General features: G+C 33.8%; 2 protein-coding genes and 2 non-coding genes across 7 annotated transcripts; 2 read left to right on the forward strand and 2 right to left on the reverse strand.

The window, feature by feature from the left end:
* The first annotated feature begins 2080 nt into the window (after window positions 1-2080).
* LOC129306404 (glutathione synthetase, chloroplastic) lies at window positions 2081-8777 on the forward strand. Of its 4 annotated transcripts, XM_054947005.1 has the most exons (13): window positions 2081-2384; window positions 2741-2910; window positions 3283-3358; window positions 3745-3875; window positions 4446-4568; window positions 4667-4747; window positions 5473-5553; window positions 5636-5705; window positions 7186-7307; window positions 7733-7872; window positions 7990-8182; window positions 8270-8343; window positions 8502-8777. In XM_054947005.1, exons 1-13 carry the CDS (start codon window positions 2193-2195, stop codon window positions 8516-8518), a joined length of 1470 nt encoding a protein of 489 aa, XP_054802980.1. In that variant the 5' UTR covers window positions 2081-2192; the 3' UTR covers window positions 8519-8777. The 4 variants fall into 4 exon arrangements, with proteins under 4 accessions (XP_054802980.1, XP_054802978.1, XP_054802981.1 ...); XM_054947003.1 differs by having other exon boundaries at window positions 2084-2384; window positions 8270-8777; XM_054947007.1 differs by lacking the exon at window positions 2741-2910 and having other exon boundaries at window positions 2253-2384; window positions 8270-8777.
* Window positions 8778-10242: 1465 nt separating this feature from the next.
* TRNAA-CGC (transfer RNA alanine (anticodon CGC)) lies at window positions 10243-10315 on the reverse strand. The gene has a single exon. It is a non-coding gene; the product is annotated as a tRNA-Ala (tRNA).
* Window positions 10316-13244: 2929 nt separating this feature from the next.
* On the forward strand, window positions 13245-13326 carry TRNAS-UGA (transfer RNA serine (anticodon UGA)). Its single transcript has one exon. It is a non-coding gene; the product is annotated as a tRNA-Ser (tRNA).
* A 1314-nt stretch (window positions 13327-14640) lies between these two features.
* Window positions 14641-15957, reverse strand: LOC129304477 (protein FANTASTIC FOUR 1). The gene has a single exon (XM_054944152.1). The coding sequence runs from the start codon at window positions 15937-15939 to the stop codon at window positions 15055-15057; it is 885 nt and encodes a 294-aa protein (XP_054800127.1). The 5' UTR covers window positions 15940-15957; the 3' UTR covers window positions 14641-15054.
* Window positions 15958-19122: the final 3165 nt, after the last annotated feature.

The raw sequence follows: 19122 nt of genomic DNA on the forward strand, positions 1-19122 counted from the left end.
ATGAAATCAAGCGAGGTAAAGGATTACAAGCAATGATATATTCAGTTATCTAATTGATGATGATATGCTGCAAACTAGAGTCAGTTTCTCCCTATTCTCAGAGAATCATCGTCAAGAAAATACTTTCTCCATAAAATTGGGCACATGTATCACCAGCACCTTGCTCTATTTTCCCCTTTTTCTTGACGATCCTTGCTTCTTGTGGCCAAGAACCTCAATCACAAGCATGAGAGTGCATTAAATGCCCATTAAAAAATGATCTACTGAAGTTCGTGCAGTTTCTTGGTTTCTCACAGGCTTCTCCATCACCAAAAGCTCTAATGCCCTTGTTGGAAGACGAGCTTTTCATGAAATCCTTTGCTACCTTAGAAATTCTAATACATGCCTTCTACTTCTAACCCTACCCATATGTGGAAGACCCACAATCCAATTGAAGGCCAAGAAATTTCTCTTTCCATTAATACTCTGTTCCTCCACCTCCAACTTCAAGCCACATGATTTGGCATTCTCGTAGAGGTTCCTTTTGATTTCTTCAAATTTCCATTGGGTCAAAACAAAATTCGTATGAAGACCGTCCCCAAACGTGGTGGCATTCCCAATGACAAACCCAACCTCATGACTCAAGACGGCTTCTTAACCACTCTCAACGATGCCAACACTCGTGACTCTCCGACGCAATCCTTCACCTCCGAAGATGGCATCCGTAACGCCCGCAACCACACTCTCGGGTTAAGCAGCGCCATCAACATCAGCTTCTACAACCAAGCCGGCGTCAACTGAAGGGAGGGCATCAAAAGAAAGTAGGAAGCGAGAAGTGGCGACGTTGACGGCGGTGGCTATGGAGGAGGAGGGGAGTATGATCTGGAGAGCAGTGAGGGAAGAAAGAAGACGGTGACTAAACCTCCCGAGGCATAGTTTTTCTGAAGATTTAATCAGGGTTAATATCATTATTTAATCAATAAAATTTATTTCATTTGAGTTATGTGAACGTAGAGGGAGTTTTCAGAGTTTATTGGGCTTTATTTATAATTAAATCATATTCAAGGTCCACTAATCCGACTTGCCGCGCTTGACGAGGACTCCGATGCTGAAAGCAGATTCGCTGGATAAACTAATTATGAAAAGACAATAAAAAAGTGAGTTTATTTCAGTGGCGGCAACTTGCAATGTATTTTTCTGTAATGTTTTTTGAATATTTTAATTTTTAATTTTTTAATCGTTAAATTTTATGTAAAATAAGATATATTTTAATATATAAAATTTTATAATTTTTTAAAAAATATTTTATCTATATCAAATTATAAAATAATTTGAGATAAGATTATACATACTAATAAAATATAATAATAATTTTTTATAAATTTATTTTTAAAAAGATTATGAATTTTTAAAAATCCCTCACAAACTTAATTATTATATTATAATATTATTTTATTTTTTTCATTTAAAAAATATTATTAATAAAATTTTAGTTTTTTTAAATTTTTGTATATTTTTGTGATACAAGACATTTTTTAAAAAAAAATATTTAGATAGATGAAGTGCACTACATCATTTATGATCTATTTATATTTAAATAATATTAAATATAAATTAGTTTTAATATTAATGATAATAAAAAAAAACAAGAAATCAAATACGAATTCTATTATAAAAATAAAATTAATTTAAAAAATATCACACAAAATTTTATTTATATTATTTAAAAAATTTTAATTAAACAGACTATAAATAATATGATATACTTGATCTATTTAAGTAATCAAAAATATTATATTATATTCTTTTATTTTTTAAAATTTAAAAAAAAAACACAACTTTACCATCTATATGGAACTCGCCAGAAAATAGAGAAATTATACTTAGGCAAGAGAATTTAAAATTGCAGATGCCCGTCCGAGCATAAATATTCTCTGTTAAATTGCAAATGTAAAAAATTTAAAATTTATAAATATTTTATAAATTTTATGAAACTACCTAGGAAAGTTCACATTACAAAAGGCACAATGACTCAGCGATGACGTCGAGGCTGCGTTTCTCGTCAGATGTGTGTCGTTTGTCAATGCTCACTCGGTTTTCACTCATCCCATTTCCATATTCTTCCTGTTTTCTGCGACAGATCACAATAAAAATCACCCTCTTTCAGTTCATTCAAACCCTGCCCCATTCGGTTTCCTAAAGCCTTCGAGATCATGTCTCAGAAATCGGCTTCTTCTTCGCTCTCACCATTTCTGCCTCCGAGGTGTGTCGATCTTGAAGGAACTGCCGCCCTTCCTCTTTCGGATTATCATGCTATTGATCAGCAGTTACTCCACAAGATTGCTTATGACGCTCTCGTATGGAGCTCGCTTCATGGCCTTGTTACTGGTGACAAATCTGTTGAGGTCCGTTCCCAATCTTGTTCGTCTTCTCTCTTTTTAGTAATTGTCAGTGTCAGTCCCGTAAGCCATCACATTTTTCTGCTACTGTGTTCCGTGATATACCAAGATGTTTTGGAACTTTGACTGAGTATATTATATTATTGTGACAATTGGAATTCTATGCTCCTGAAAGAAATGGTTTTATGATAAGGAATTATTTATCGGTCACTGACGAGGCTTGGTGACTGTCATTTGAAAAATAAAGAGTTTTTCACATTCGTTAGATCTTTAGAACAGAGCTTTATTGGACTGCCTTTTTTAATAGAGTCTCATCTGGTTAGTTAGTACTTGAGTTTGATGAATCGTGTTTAGAGGTATAGAGATCAGGAAGCGTTCCTGGCGTGGGCTTGGTCCATGCCCCGTTTACCTTGTTGCCGGCTTCTTTCCCCCAAAATCATTGGAAACAAGCATGTGAGTTAGCCCCGCTATTTAATGAACTAGTTGATAGAGTGAGTCAAGATGGAGAATTCCTACAGAACTCTCTCTCCGGGTATGCTTTTCCCCACTCCTTACCTATTTAGAGACATGTTATGTGTTGTGTTGTTATTCTTGTACAATTTGCATGTACAGCTAGTCTCGGGGATCAAATTAGCATTGTACTATCTCTACTGTTTCTTGCATTTTTTTGTTTAACTTTCTTTCAAATTCTGAAGAATTACTTGCATTAGATGTTTGTGAGCTTCACATTCACCTCACCTGTTGTCCGTGTGATTTACCTTGCTCAATTCTACCATTTTTAATGCCCCATCATTATATATTCGTCATTCTTGTTTGGCTACCAAAAAATACGGCCTTTTTACTCTACTTCCTCTTTGTTTGTGCTTTTTCATTCGATATTATCTGTCTGTTTACCGCTATGCAGAACTAAGAAAGTGGATGAATTTACCTCCAGACTTTTAGACATTCATTCCAAGATGCTAGAGCTTAATAAAAAAGAGGTGAGCGCATTTTCATATTAAAAATAAAAAAGAGTTAAGTGTGGATTAACAGTGCATTAGGACCAAAATTATTGGGAGGATCACTTTTATTATTAGTCTGTAAATTTAAGCCAGTTATACTTTAACTTTTGCTTAAGATTATTATTTTTCCTTTAGTTATGCCATTGCATTCATTTTAAATATTGTGTCATAGGAAAACGTATTGGCTCAGAAGAGAAAAAATTGAATTATTTTATTATTTGTGTATTTTGCATAATATCTAATTTATGAAAAAGTATATAATTAATGTAGCAAAAGATGGCATGAAGGTGCAAAATTACCCTCTATCAGTAAGTCAGAGTTATTAACCAATATTTTCCCCCTATCTTTTTGCAATCATTTCTTAGGAAATCCGCTTGGGGTTACATCGTTCAGATTATATGCTCGATGAACAATCCAAATCACTTCTGCAAATTGAACTGAACACTATTTCATCTTCCTTTGCTGGTCTTGGTGGACTTGTGACCGAGCTTCATAAGTAAGTGTACATGTATGGTTTCTGATATAGAATCTTTCAATAATTTCCCCCCTTCTGTTTTGATGCAGCCATGGGTCCTTATATGTTAAACACATGATATTCTCATGGTAAATACAATTTAGTCCTTATTAGAGATACATTAGAAATTTGTTGGGTGATTTCAAATTAATTTATTTCAAGATTTCATAAATGATACACATATAATAATGGGAAAACACAATTTTTGGTCTTTATATTTTCATCAAGTTTTGTTTTTAGTCCCTATAATTTTTTTTTCAATTTTTTCAGTTCCTATAATTTCAGAAAGATTGGGTGATCTTTGTTTTTCAAGTTCCCATAGATTCCATATTTTCAATGGTTTTAGTTCCTATAGGGATTGAAAACACTAGAAAAAAACTACAAGAATTGAAAGCAAAACCCGATGAAACTATAAAGGCCAAAGATTATATTTTTCCTATAATAATTAATAATGTCCAATGCTTGTTCATATAAGTTCTGAAGTATTATTATTGAAGTAAAGGGAATTTATCATGAGAAGGCATCATATTGGTTGGTTTTTTTTTTCATCAGAAACATACTTTCTCATTATGGAGAATTGCTTGGTTTAAGTTCTGAAAGAATTCCTGCCAATACTGCTCGCAATCAGTTTGCAGAAGCACTGGCTAAAGCTAAGTGTGAATATAATGACCCTGGGTAAGTTTGGAGAAATATTTTCCGTGTTGGCTTCTACCGTCGCCTTTTTTATGCTGTGGAAAAATTTATTCATGTAAGCTTTCATTGGATCTGTGCAGGGCTGTAATAATGTTTGTGGTTCAGGCTGAAGAACGGAACATGTACGACCAGCATTTGCTGTCCCTAGCATTGAGAGAAAGATATCCTTTTCTTAGTAGTTTTCTTTAGCTTCTGGCATTAAGTTTGTTCAATAATTCTTTGATTGGATCCAAGATGGGTAGAGAGAAATAAGGAAGATAAATCTCTATTAACATATGAAATTAGCATATAACTTCATAATATTAATAAGAGAACATAGAACTGATGGAAGAAAATAAATAGAATAAATCTATCAAAATGATATAACATAAGAATCTCGTTTTATACTTCTCTTAATAACAACACTTAAGGGGATCTCTAAAGGGCCAACAGTCTCAAAAGTTTATTGTATTCATGATATGCCTGTTTTTGAGTTGCTAAGTATATTTATAATGCTAAATACAATCTAAAATAATGAATAAAATCTAGATAAATAGATAATTAAATAAAACTAAATAAAATCTCTTAGAATCTATATCCATATAAATACTAAATAAAATCTAAAGAACTAAATATTTGAATAAACTCCAAATAACTAGATATCTAGATAAATATTTAGATATCTAAATAAAATCTAAACAATATTATTAAATAAAAAATGTCTAAAATAAAATAAAAAAATATTTATTCCTAATATATTTCTAACTTCTCAAATTATCAATTATCCCACCATAATCGGTATTCTATCATGCTCATTCATTACATATTTCAAAAATTCATCCAAACAATTGTTTTTGAAAATCCTATTGTACTTTTCCGGGAGTTGTTTTCCTCAGCTTCTTAATACACATCGTATTACATCTGTGCGGAAAACATTGGCTCAAATTGATCAAGAGGCTGAACTTCTACCTGATGGAAAACTTTATGTGTATGTGGCCTTTGACATTGGAAAAAAGTGACCTCCCTGCTCTGGATTTGAGACATGATTGCATTTTTTTTTCTGGTTACAGGGATGGACAAGCTATTGCAGTCATTTACTTCAGGGCTGGGTATACGCCACTTGACTATCCTTCAGAATCAGTGAGCAACTATACTCTGCAGTTTTCTGCTGCTCATAGTAACTGTTCTATTCCAACTTCAAAACATCTGTTCATTAACTTTAGGCAATGTTAGCCCACCTGACACTATAACTACAGTGGCCAAAATATATTAGACTTACTAGCCAGACTTAGGAGATGCAATCATAATTTTTTTGGGGTAAACTCTGTAAAATTATATTGCTAAAAAAAAAAAACAATACACATAATGGTTAGGCTAATAAACACAATAAAGGCCACCTTCTAGGAAGGGTTCCTTTAAAATGTACATAAACCCAAACCGGTGATGACAGAACATTCCCTTTGAATTACAAAAAATGAATTAAATACTAGTTAAAACTAGTGGATAATATTAGACATAAACAAATCATTCTGAAACTTTTAGATAGCGTTTAGATTGATTGATTTGGATTTGAATTTTAGATATGAAATCTTGCATTTCAAATTTCATATTTCAAATCCATGTATTTCAAATCCTTTGTTTGGGCAATTTAAAAAATTTCACATGAAAAAGAGAGATGAGTTGAGATTCAAAACGAAAATGGAAAATTAGAAAAGATAAGTTTAATTCTATTCCTTAATCGACAAGAGATGAGAAAAGATGCAAGGATCATGAAAGTATCAATAGCGAAAAGTCGAAGAGAATGAGATGTTTGAGTGATTAGAATCTCAAATGATTGAGGTGTTGAGAGAATTTGAAATTACAAAGAAATTATAATTTCAAATGAATTTGGATTTGGCCTAAATTAAAATCCATAAATTTTTAAGTGCCCAAACCGGGGATTTGGCTCAAATACAAATATATAAATATCCAAACACACTATTAGGGTTTTTAAAAAGCAGACAAGACCTGATATTCTTAGGAAGACAAGCTGTAAGTCCTGTTTAACCTGTGCACAGACAGCAGCATCTTCAGATTTCTTATTTTGGCAAATGTGACCATTCCTTTCCAACCATTAAGTATAGACAGCAGCAGCAATGCAAGCAAAAAGAACATCTTGTGCAATTGTACTAAATTTTGAAGACAGAGCATGCACATGTTAGTCATTTTCTGGAGGACAGAGGAAAATCTTGACATCCAATTCGTTGAGTTAAATGACCCATCAACTACTTGAACCATTTAATACTTGACTGCCTTGTTTCGAGCAAACAACATTCATGGCGAGACATCTTTCAAGGTTCACATGATCAGAGGAGTGCAGCGACCTGTGACCTTTCAAATGATGTGTGGCCACTGGCCAGATATGGAATATCCATGGTGATGGTTTTGTGTAATAGGCCTTAAATCCATTCTGTAACTTTTCTGTGGGTTCGAGATTCTTCCTATATTCATCTGATCTGGCAGTTCTTTTGTTCTTCTTGATGTCATCCTGTTGCTTTTACATGATCCTCTAGAATAGGTGCTCCTTCAGCGGAGTTGAGTTTTTATGTTTTTATGTTTTTATATCTTGCTCAATTTGTAGGAATGGAGAGCTAGGCTGCTAATGGAAAAATCTTCTGCCATCAAATGTCCATCAATATCTTACCATTTGGTCGGCACAAAGAAGATTCAACAGGAACTTGCAAAACCCAATGTTCTTGAGAGGTATTTGATTAATTATACTCCCATCCTCCAAGCAAGATTTGACTATTTGTAATTGAATGCAATATGATCAATTCATGGATATTGTGACCAAAAGAAAGATTTTTTAATGGATAATTGAGGGAGACTTCCTGTGTGAAGCTGAGAATGTTGAGTCAATGGCTTGGAAATGGAAAGCTGTTGTATGGAGTTATCTTCAGCACCTCACTTCCTAGCAAAAAGTATAAGATGGGTGTATTTTGTTTTCGGTGAATGTCAATTAAATCATATATACTGCATGTGCAGAAGCAAAAGAATGATTTTCCGCCTTCTATTTTTTTCTTTGCGAGTGAGTAGCTTAATGATAAATTTGTATATTTTGGCTGAACTGAGTTTGTCTAACCAGTTGATATCTCTTCCCTAACTTATTGAGTGAAAACTGCAATCAGGTACCTGGAAAACAAAGATGACATTGTCAAACTGCGTAAATGCTTTGCAGGATTGTGGAGTCTGGATGAATCGGATATTACTAAAAGAGCAATAGAAAGGCCAGAGTTATTTGTAATGAAGCCTCAGCGAGAAGGAGGAGGTCTTATTTCTCTTAAAATTTGCTTCATCGTTCTGTTCGGTTGCCTCTTTGACTTTAGTGCAAGAAATAAAAAGTGAGGTTGGGAAAGTTACCTGAGGGGATGTAATTATGTTTCAGGAAACAATATCTATGGTGATGCAGTGAGGGAAACCCTCCTAAAATTGCAGATAGCAGGGTCTCAAGAAGATGCAGCTTACATCCTTATGCAGAGGATATTTCCAACAAATTTTGCTACATTTTTTATGCGTAGTGGCTGTTGTCATAAGGATCATGCCATATCAGAACTTGGAATATTTGGCACTTACTTAAGGTATATAGCTTGGCTACATATGGATCACAGGTCCATACTTTCTCAAATTTGATTAATGCTTGACGTTAAATGAACTGGAATTTGCAGGAATGGGGATAAAGTTATCGTGAATGAACAAAGTGGTTATTTGATGCGTACAAAAATATCTTCATCTGATGAAGGTGGAGTTGCAGCTGGTTTCGCTGCTTTAGATAGTGCATATCTGACTTGATGTGTCTGGGATTTTAATGTCTCTGTCGACCACCAAAAACAGTCAAGTGGTGATAGAACCAACTTGTCTAATTTGATTCTGTTACTAACAATTGGCGCTCTTGGACAGGCCAACGACCTGTCTGATAGAGCCAACAAGTTTGATGAACTGTTCGAATATTGGAATATTTATCAGAAGGCAGTTTGACGGGGACTTTGTAAGAGAATTCTTCCTCGCCAAATAACAGGAATTTCTTTCGGACGAATGGCATCAGTAATCAAAAGAAACTCTTAGCGCTCTTTGTATTTGATGCTTTCAGGGAGATCAGGACTTGAGACAGAAATTGTGTGGTAATTTGCAAACACAGAGCGGATATGATAAATGACTCATGGATTGTGTAGATTACGTGATCATGTTGTGGGCATTGTTGTTGAAACCGGACTGAACCAGACGGTCCGATAATCGCCACCCGCTGAATAAAATGATTCGGTTCAACCAATTGAACCAATCTGGCATTTGACTCGGGTTGATCCGGATTAAAATGACTAGTTTTGAGAGAACTGACTTTGACTTGAAAACTGGAGTTGGGTTAACTCGGGTCAAAGCTAAAAAAATAAAAAAAAGAAAAAAAAATTTAAGTTAAGTTGCTTAGATTCATAATTTCTTTTTTTTAATCACCAATTCTCTTTTCTCTTCTCTAATCTTTAATATCTCTTTCATGGTCCAAGTTCAGTCTCTAACTTCTCCTCCAACCTTTGCTTCCAACTCTAGAGATCCAACATTTGATATTGAGTCCGGAAGCTTGTGAGTTATGACGTGATGGCATGCCTTTAGTTTTAGCATTTTCCTTCAAAATTACAAGCTTATACTGACATGCTTTTACCTCTAGCTCTCACGGTCCAAGCATCTAGCTTTTGAAGTCGAAATCTCAAGTATTATTGACAAATTAATATTTTATTTATATAGTTGCTCATATAAATATTATTTTTTATTTAATTTTTATATCATTGGTTCGATCGTCGGTCTAATCGGTTAGATCGTGAAAATTGCAACCCGTTACTCTTTCCGATTTGATGTTCGATCTGAGTTTCAAAACATTGATTGTGGATTCTCATCTACCTATCTTGGGATTCCATTTTAGCAACTGACAATGTCAATCAAGTGATCAACCCATTCCTTTGCCCCACTCCCTCCTTGTTTGGCAATGCATATTTTTATTATCATACATATTATCAAGACCCTTGATTTAGCTTTAGATTATCATGATGCGTTATAACTCATATCTCAGGGTTGTTAATAACCCAAAAACAGCTAGCCAAAAATAATAAAAATACCATAATTAAGAAATTGTATCAAATCTTTCTTAATCTTTTTTATTTATTTTCTAAATATAACTATATTATATTATATAAGTAACTTACATTATACATTTTAATATTGTATATATTTTTTACATATTTAAGAAATTGTATCAAATCTTTATTAATATTTTTTATTTATTTTCTAAATACAACTATATTATATTATATAAGTAACTTACATTATATATTTTAATATTGTATATATTTTTTACATATTTGTAAATTTTATTGGATTTAAATAAAAAATTAATGAATTTTATTATTAAAATAAAATAGTAATTAGTTTGAATATATATTAACTAATACGAATAAATTAAATTAATTTACATTCATAAATTAATAGTTAATTAAACCGTTCATAACTAATATGATTATCATGTCATGACACCTCATAGTTCACATCTTAAGAGTTAAGCTAGTGATCAGCCCAAAATGCGGCAGGCCGTAAAATATACTAGCCCAAAAATATCCTTGATGTCGGTCCATTAAAAACTTACCAAGACAAAAGATGGAGACGCGGGGAATCGAACCCCGTGCCTCTCGCATGCGAAGCGAGCGCTCTACCATATGGGCTACGCCCCCGTGGTCCGACATTCATTTATCGTAAAATCTCAAATTATATTTCTTCTGTTTTCCATCCGCCTTTTCTAACTCAAATGATTAGACCTCTACCACATATATGTGTATATACTCTTTATGGTTCAAAATGCAAATAGGTTTTTAAAAAAGTTCACATATTAATAAAATTTTTATATTTATAAAAATATATATTGTTTTTTTTATCTTTAATCATAATTATCAATGTACTTCATGATAAATGAGAAATAACTTTGCATAAAGATCTATGTTGATAAATACAAGGGATAAAATGAAAAAAAATTTAGATGTATTAGGTTGCTTATATTTTAAACTGAGATTAGCTGAGCAAAAATACTTATATTTTAGATCAAAAGGAGTATATATTATTACCATAGTTTATGAAGTCATTGTCTTTTTTTCTTTTGAAATTTTTTTGCCAAGTCCTAATAAACTTAAAATGCAAAAATTTTATATATTTGAGAGCAATCATTCAACATGATGGAGAAATTGATGGAGAAGTTACATATATAATACAAGTTAGGTGGTATAATTAGATAAAGACTAAATGAGTTATTTGTAATAGAAATGTATCTAATAAATTTAAAGAAAATTTCTATCAAGGGTTAAGATACATTTTTACCCTTAAAATATTTTTTAAAGAGCACCTAACACCCTAACATTTTTATTGGAGCAATTTTGCCTTTGAAGTTATTAAAACAAAGCATTTTTGCCTTTTTTTTATCAAAATTCCAATGTTAACTGTTAGAAAATTTGATAAAAAAGGCAAAATTGCTCTATTTTAATAACTTTAATGGGAAAATTGTTCCAACAAAAAGTTAAGGTTTTGGGTGTTCCTCAAAAAATATTAAGACTAAAAATACATCTTAACCCTTCTATCAAATTGCTATAAAATTGGTCATATTATATGACAGTGAATGTTGGGTTTTAAATGAATAACAGAAATATAAAATTAGAGTAGTAAGGATGAAAATGTTGAGATAAATGTATGAGCATACCAAAAAAAAAAACAAAAAAAAATACAAAATGAACATATATGGGAAAAGATGAGAGTTTCACCTATTGTGGGAAAAATAGTAATAATTTGAGATGATTTGGATATGTTTAGACAAAGCTGTAACAAGCACCTGTGAAAAAATTAGAACATTCACTAACTCCAGGGAACACATGAAAATAGGGAAAAAATACATGATTAAAAGGCTGCTGTCATTCGAGAGCCTAACTCTCCAAGAGACTTCTTCCCCGAAATGTTCTAACTCCCCACTCCCCTTCAGCCAAAAACCTCCTACAAATAGATCTCTAAACACCCCTTTCCGAATCCTCCAGATCACCACCCCTTGCCTGCACCATCACGTTAGTTATTGGCTTGAATTCTTCATTTCTTTACCCCTTAAAAAAAAATCTCGTATATTCAATAGGTCTTAGTGACAGTGGTGGAATTAGAAAGCTCTTCAAACAGAGGCGACATGAGGACTGTTAGTCTGTTACCCAATCCTATTTTATTTATTGATCAGCTGTGTTCAGATGGGCATATATGCCTTTGCTGGTGGATCTCTTTAGTGGAAATCTTGTTCTCAATCGCGGGAATTCAGAGTGGTGGTCTTTTTATGATATTAATGCTTCAGATGCACAGGGATGTGGAAAGTTCGCTGGACCGATGGCTATAATCGTAGCTGAAGAAACTTCTCGTAAGCTTTACTGGAATTTTATTGTTGACGTCCAAGATTTCTGCTCACTACATAAAACTGCTGAGGTGGAACACATGTTGTCCCTCCGCTTGACGTTTCATGAGATTGCAGTGTGCCGACCTGCGAATGAGAATTCCTTTTGAGAACCTTTTTCACTGTGACAGGTGCTTAAGCAACACTGCAACTACGTCACATGCTTGTTTGGGCTTTCCTTGTGTTTTAATCCCAGAGCTCGGAACTTAAATGAAGTGTGTGCATCGGTGGCAGGTATTTGATTTCATAGAAGCTTTTTTTTTTTTTTTGGTGGGGGGGGGGTGTGGTGGTGGGGTTCTAAATTATGTGTGTTTATTGATGCGAATTGTTAGCAATATGTGAAGATATTTATGCTGCCGGAGCAGCAGGTGAGCTTGAAGTGGAGGAGAATCTATATTGGACCCTCGTCAAAATCTACCGCTCGCCACACATGCTGCTCGAGTATACTCAGCCGGACTAACATTCTCCAGAGTTGAAGAAATATTCACGCTCCAGCTTCATGTTATCGAATCGATGATTATATTGATTATTGATTTCCATTTCGACTTGCAAAGCGTTAAGCGTGCCTGTAAAGGCTGCAAGCAGTCAGTCACATGAAGAGGTCCCACAGAGATTTCATAGTTGATTTATTTATTAATTGGGTGTGATAGGCTTTTGCATCCTTCTATCTTAACTCATAGGAATAGCCTGCCGCCCGGGACATGTATTATGTTCCTGCAAGCTTAATAGATTTTACTGATCGCGTTGTTCATTGTGTTGTTAATGAATATTAATAACAGCAGCCGTTCGGTGGGTTTCTATAAACTGAATTGCAGAATTGGTACTGGGAAGAGTTTCTCTTCGAATTACATTGCAAGATTTCTCGTTATAATAAACTTAACTCTTTTGATTACTTTAGTTGAGTCTGCAGTCTTGCAATGTTTATGTTGAGCTATGTTTTTCCAATAAACATAAGCTAAATATGTCGACAAAAGTTGGTCCAATCAAAACATCTAATGACAAATCACTTTCCCCAGCAAATTTGGTTTCAGAAACAGACAAAGAAACCGGGAAACTTCGCTACTGTTTCTCCACCAGAGAATATCCGGTTGACTTCTAAACTAGCCACTAGAGGCTGGAAAATTAACCAAAAACTTAAGATGTTCAACACTATTCTTGAATAAATTTTCAAAATGACAACACTTTGCATTGTCGTCGATATGTCCGAGTGGTTAAGGAGACAGACTTGAAATCTGTTGGGCTTCGCCCGCGCAGGTTCGAACCCTGCTGTCGACGATCTATCTTTTGTTTTTATTTTTTCCCCGGTATTCTAATAAATTCTTTTTTTTAAATAAAAATGGATATCAAACTGTAGTAGCAGCAAAGCAAAAAACAATAACCGCATATCTTTGATCAACTGCCACCCTGCTAAAAAAAGGTTTTTGATTAAAAAACTACAATATTTTAATATATTCTAAATGAGCTGCAATCACTTATAAATATGCAATTTTTTCTCTATAAACTATAGCTACTTGCAGGATTCTGCTATCTATCCTTCCTTTTTCGAAACATGTGCAAACTTCACTCTTAGATATTTGGAAATTGCTCTCGCTCATATTAAGTACCAGGCATGCTTCTCTTGGATATAATATTTATAAAAAAAAAAAGTTATAGTTAAATTATATTTGTGTACGCATTCATTAAAAAAAAAAAAGGAAATTTAGTTCTCATTTGCCTGCCAATGCTCCCAAACAACGTTAAAAGGGCATACTTTTTATTTTGGTTTTGGTATTCACAAAGTTTTTGGGTGAAATATTTGCCCCCCTTTAACTACAATGAGAGCTTGATCCTAGAACCTCTTGCTACAAAAAAGAGGTTCATAAGGATGGCTATGGTCCCACTAGACCAATGCTCCGTTGAGAAAATGACTGGATGTTCTTGTGAATAAAAATAATCCATTTGATTATTTATATTATCTCTTGCTGTATATATTTTACTAAAATTGTCTCCTACTCTATGCTTTTTAAAGTAGTTATATTAGAGAAGAAGTTTTAAGAATTCAAGATTGTGATGGAATAAGAGTATTTGGAGGTTAAGTATTTAAACTCTCTTCATTGAAAAGAAAAATTGATGCTTTAAGCAATAGATGCTTGGTTTTAATCTAATTTTAATTTAATTGGAGAGGAAGTAAAATTTTAATGGATTCGATTATAATGAAAAAGTAGTGTTGAAGATTTTAATTAATTGTCTCTTTTAATTTGTATTTGTATTCATTTAAATTATAATCATAATCACACTTATCCTTCTTTCTAAGTTTCTTTTTTTCTTTTTTTTTGGCCAACATCCTTCTTGCTAAATTGAATTCATTAAATTACCCTATTCTTGCAAAAGCCCTTAATGTAATTAACTTTTTATGCATGTTTGGGGAAGTCCACAAGTCCAAACGTCGTTGATTGTTTTTAAGAAAATATCAATGATGCATGACCTCCATCAAATCAAATCGCAGCAGATTGACCACCTCCGTTGGCCTTCAGTGTTCTTGTCACCGTTTTTAATTAATTTGAATTTATATTTGCAGAAAAAAATAATGAAAATGGAATATTTTTATTTTTAACATTATTTAATATCCAGAATGGACCACGTAAATGTTCATGCTCTTGTTTCAATCAAGAATATTGAGGCGGATAAAGTACGGCAAAAATCTCAGAACCTTAATCCTTCACGTCATTAATGGTCTCCTTCCGCCCTTTCCGAGGGAGGGCGAAGGAATGCGGATCCTGTTCAGATCTCCGAGAGGCAGTACCCAAGGGTTGCCGCGACTGATATCAACCGACACCAAAACGGCGTCGTTGTGTTGTGTTCATGGTCGAATCCCTGGCCAACCCTCGGCTATCGAGACGCGGAATGGCCTCTGCTGCGTTGGCAAAAATGGCAGTCAAGTCTCTACACGAAAGGCCTCTGTGTCTCGTCTGTACTGTCGTCCTTAATTTGAATTCTGGAATCCATAATTCATATTCCTCCACCTCACGCAATGCTTACTCCCCGCATTTGCAGTTGCAGAGGGTGATTATGGAGGCGTTGATCATGACTCCCATGATCATTCAACACTTGGTGATACCTTCTCAACCCTTCCTTACCAAATTTCCAATCCCTAAATCTAAACTCTTCCTCCTCATCCGTTATCGCTTTTACTATTTCTTCCGCCTGCTCGTCATCGGTTGATTTTTTTATTACATGTTTCCGTTTTCCTTCTTCTAGTTCTTCGTCCTCCTCTGGTTCCTCTTCTTCGCCGTCGTCTTCTAAATCATCTAGAGCACTGTCGTCCGGTATGAGATGTAATGTGAGACGGCCGTTGTGTCGCCAGGCGTGGAGAATCTCTGGCCAATGTATTCTGACTTCGGTGAGCTTTAACCTGCCGTCCTTCCTCACCGGTCGGAGAAAAAAACTTGGCCGACCATTCAGGTTCAGCGAAGAAAGAGGGGGCGGAAACGACCTCACCTCTTTTCTCACGCGATGACTGGTCCTTGTACAAATCTTGGCGCCTATATCCGCCGCCGTCCCCGCCAAACGGGAATCTTCAGCGGGACGATCAATCTCAAGCCGGTCCATCAAGCGGCCCTCGTGGTAGCTCTCAAAGCCTAGACTCTTGGTGCAAGACTCCAATTCGTCAGCCACGAGGCCGCCGACGTTGTGGAGCGGGGCGTCTGTTTGAACTGGATGGGGTGGCTTCTTGACCATGACAAGGGTGATGGCGGCGGCGAGGCCGAGGCCGAGGCCGCCAGAGAAACCAATGAAAGAACGAAGAAGGAGCTGGTGGTGGTGGAGAGAGGGAAGAATGAAAGAGAAGAAGAAGGGGAAGGAGAGCGAGAGAAAGAGAATGAAAGGAAGGTATTGAGAGAAAATAGTCATTTTTGTTGATGAAATGGTTGAAATTGAACTCACGAACTCGAAGGAGCAGGGGAGGGGTGTGTATTAATAGGATGGAAGAGAGGATCAGGATATATCCAAAGAGGGAGATAAGGGTACTGTTTTTTTTTTCCTTTTTTAAAAATATTTTATTTCAAATTTATATTAAAGTTCGACTGATTCAAATCAAAACAAATTTTAATTTAAATCTACCCAACCATACAAGTGTGAAGTCCTTTAATTTATAACAATTTTTTCTATACCTGCTGGATTTGTTTTAAGCTTCTACTTAATATAACCACGTGTTAAACCACTTGAACTTAACTGTTGGTAAAATATTAGGATTATGACTTATTAAAAAGAAACCGCTTTTTAAGCACTTGATAAAGAAACGTTGGAAGAGATTAGGTAGTGAATCACGCCTTTGCTACACTAGCTAATCTCAAATGATCGAGTGAGGCCTGTTCCTTTATTCTCTCTGATATAATTACACTTTAAAACAAATAAATAAATCATTTTCACTCTTCAAAACTTTGGAGTCTCCCTCCAATCGGTGCTACGTACTCGCATTCCTTCCTCCATTCATTTTTCTCTACACATCCAGTATCATGCAACAACTGTTTAATTTATTTAAACTTGTATTTATATTAGAATACGAGTGTTGTGTTATATATATCAGGAATATGAGTGTTGTGGATTTGCAGAGTTGGACACTCAAATCGTATTGCTGACGAATGACTAGTGAATATTACTAATTTTATAATCACGCATTAATATTGATATTGATATTTTCATGAGATAATATCTCTCTCCATTTAATCCAAGCGCATGTGTATCTTATATCCCATTTAGCATTTTTGTTTTTTCTTAATTTCTCCCCTGGGGTAACTCGGTTAAGATTTAATCCAATTTTTATGACTATTTAATATAATTTTGTTGTCAATTACAGTTATATTGACCACGGCTAATAAGAACAACTGGTTAAGCTGAAATGGAGTGTTTTAGACTTGAATTATTACTGTCCGCACACAGAGAAAACGCGTTTGTTCAATAGATAATTAGATAGATATACATTGACTGGATTAACAAATATCTCTTCATGATTCAGATTCCGGAACCATTCACTCTCTCTCTCTCTCTCTCTCTCTCTCTCTCTCTATATATATATATATATGTCTATGTATATATAAAAGTAAAACTGTAAGCAACTTGGTGATGACGTGTCCTTTATATGCTTTGATTTTTTAATTTAACTCATTTATAATCTTAAATTTTAAAAAGTAAAAGTGCAAGCAGCATGATGATGCTAGATATGATATTCATACCGAGATTTTTTTAATTTAATTTATTCCTAATTTTAAATTTTTAAATTGAAAATTATGAAACCACCCCACTCGCAACTTTCCGTTAAACACCACAAATTAAGCTTTCATTTGTTTTCAAAATTTTAAAATAATAATTAAAATATACCTAAAATTAATCAAATTACTTCCTTTTATCTCTTATTTCTCTCTCTCCTTTATTTCCATTTATCTATAATCTTTTTTTTATTTTTTGATAAAAGTGTGTGTACGTAGAACCGCAAGTGACAATCTAGTAATGACATGTGTCACTTTTAAATATAAATAAATATAAAATTATCCTTCCTCCAAAAATATTTTGTGATTATCCCAACTTTTGATTAACTTATTTATAATTTTAAATTTTTAATTTAAAATTTAAAAAATACTCCAATATGTAAATTATGTCTAATTAACCTACCTACAAACATCTCTCTGTTATCCCAGCTTTTGATCCTCTTTTTATAATATTAAATTTTGATTTCCAAAATCTTGTGAAGTTACTCATAATTTCAAATTCTTATTTTAATAATATTGCAAAATTGTTTATAATAAAAAATTCTAATTAAATTCCCTTCCCTATAAATTCTTTTCATTATCCTTACTTTCCAACTTTTTATTTCTAATATTATATTCTCAAGATCAAAAGCCACTAATTTTAATGAGGTCTTTATTTTTCGCCCATTCAAGCTATATGAGATAGTTATTTTAGCGTGATTGGAAAGACTAAAAAACTCTCCACTATCAAAGAAATCTTTTAATAAATTTTAAAAATTACAAGCATCCTAACTCACACATCCTTAAAAATCTCTCCACCACCATTGTAACTTTCCAACTTCTTATTTTCAAATTTAAATTTCAATTTTAAAAATCATGACAAAATTAAGCTTCCTAACTTCTAATCCTCGAAAATTTTTCCACTATGTCAGTATCAATAATCTTACACATCAATTGCCACATGAGATTTTTTTTTTAGATCTTTTCATTTTAGTTATTTTATCTATGTATTTTCCGGTAAACGTGGGTTGCGGGTGTAATTTGTGACTTCATAACTGCTTCTTCCCAAATAAGTGTCATTTATTTCTCCGAAACTGCCTCTTCTATGCATAAACCCATGAGATGGCCAATTGCAAGCATTTTATCTTTCTTTTTTTTTCATGTCTACGTGTATTGGGAAGGAAGCCCAAGTTCATTGAGAATTTGAAAAAGGAAAAGCGAAGAATGAATCGCTGAAGAAGAGGTAACATGCCAAGTGGTAACTTTCGATTGTAGGCACTTGCAAAAGTAACATGCTAAAATGCACCTAGCTAATTTATGATTCAAGACTCCTTTGTTCTTATGCATTATATATTTTTATATAGGTCTTGATTGTGTTTAGGAATTTCCGCATATGTTCGAACCTCCTAAATTTTAGGAAGTTAGTTTCTTCTCTCTGTTTTTTTTTTTTTTTGTGCTTCTCTAAAAGAATGCAAGCTCGTGAAGCTTTCTTTTGTGTAGATGGTATATGTCTAGGTCACAACTTGTACACCTTATATTTTGCTCGACAAAAAGCTTAGTCACTATATATGTTACTATGTTTGTGGTCGATTAATGGCGACAGTTGCTTCATAAAGACAGAGACTCTTTTTTAATAGGACGGCGACGTTGCAAATTCATCTACTAGGAAAAGAAGAAGTCAGAAGCAAAAGGGTCTGGTCTCAGACAATGCTACACACATTGTTTATTTATTTCTTAAAGTTTGATGACAGGCAAAGCAGACTATTGTATTGTTTTCTCTTCGCAAGATATAATTTTGTATGTTTTATTCATACTATTGTTGTTACAATACTTTAATTTATATGTATTA

This window comes from Prosopis cineraria, unplaced genomic scaffold (assembly GCF_029017545.1).
Source record: "Prosopis cineraria cultivar Desert tree isolate PC_DT_omini unplaced genomic scaffold, ASM2901754v1 PC3, whole genome shotgun sequence".
NCBI classification, from domain to species: domain Eukaryota; kingdom Viridiplantae; phylum Streptophyta; class Magnoliopsida; order Fabales; family Fabaceae; genus Prosopis; species Prosopis cineraria.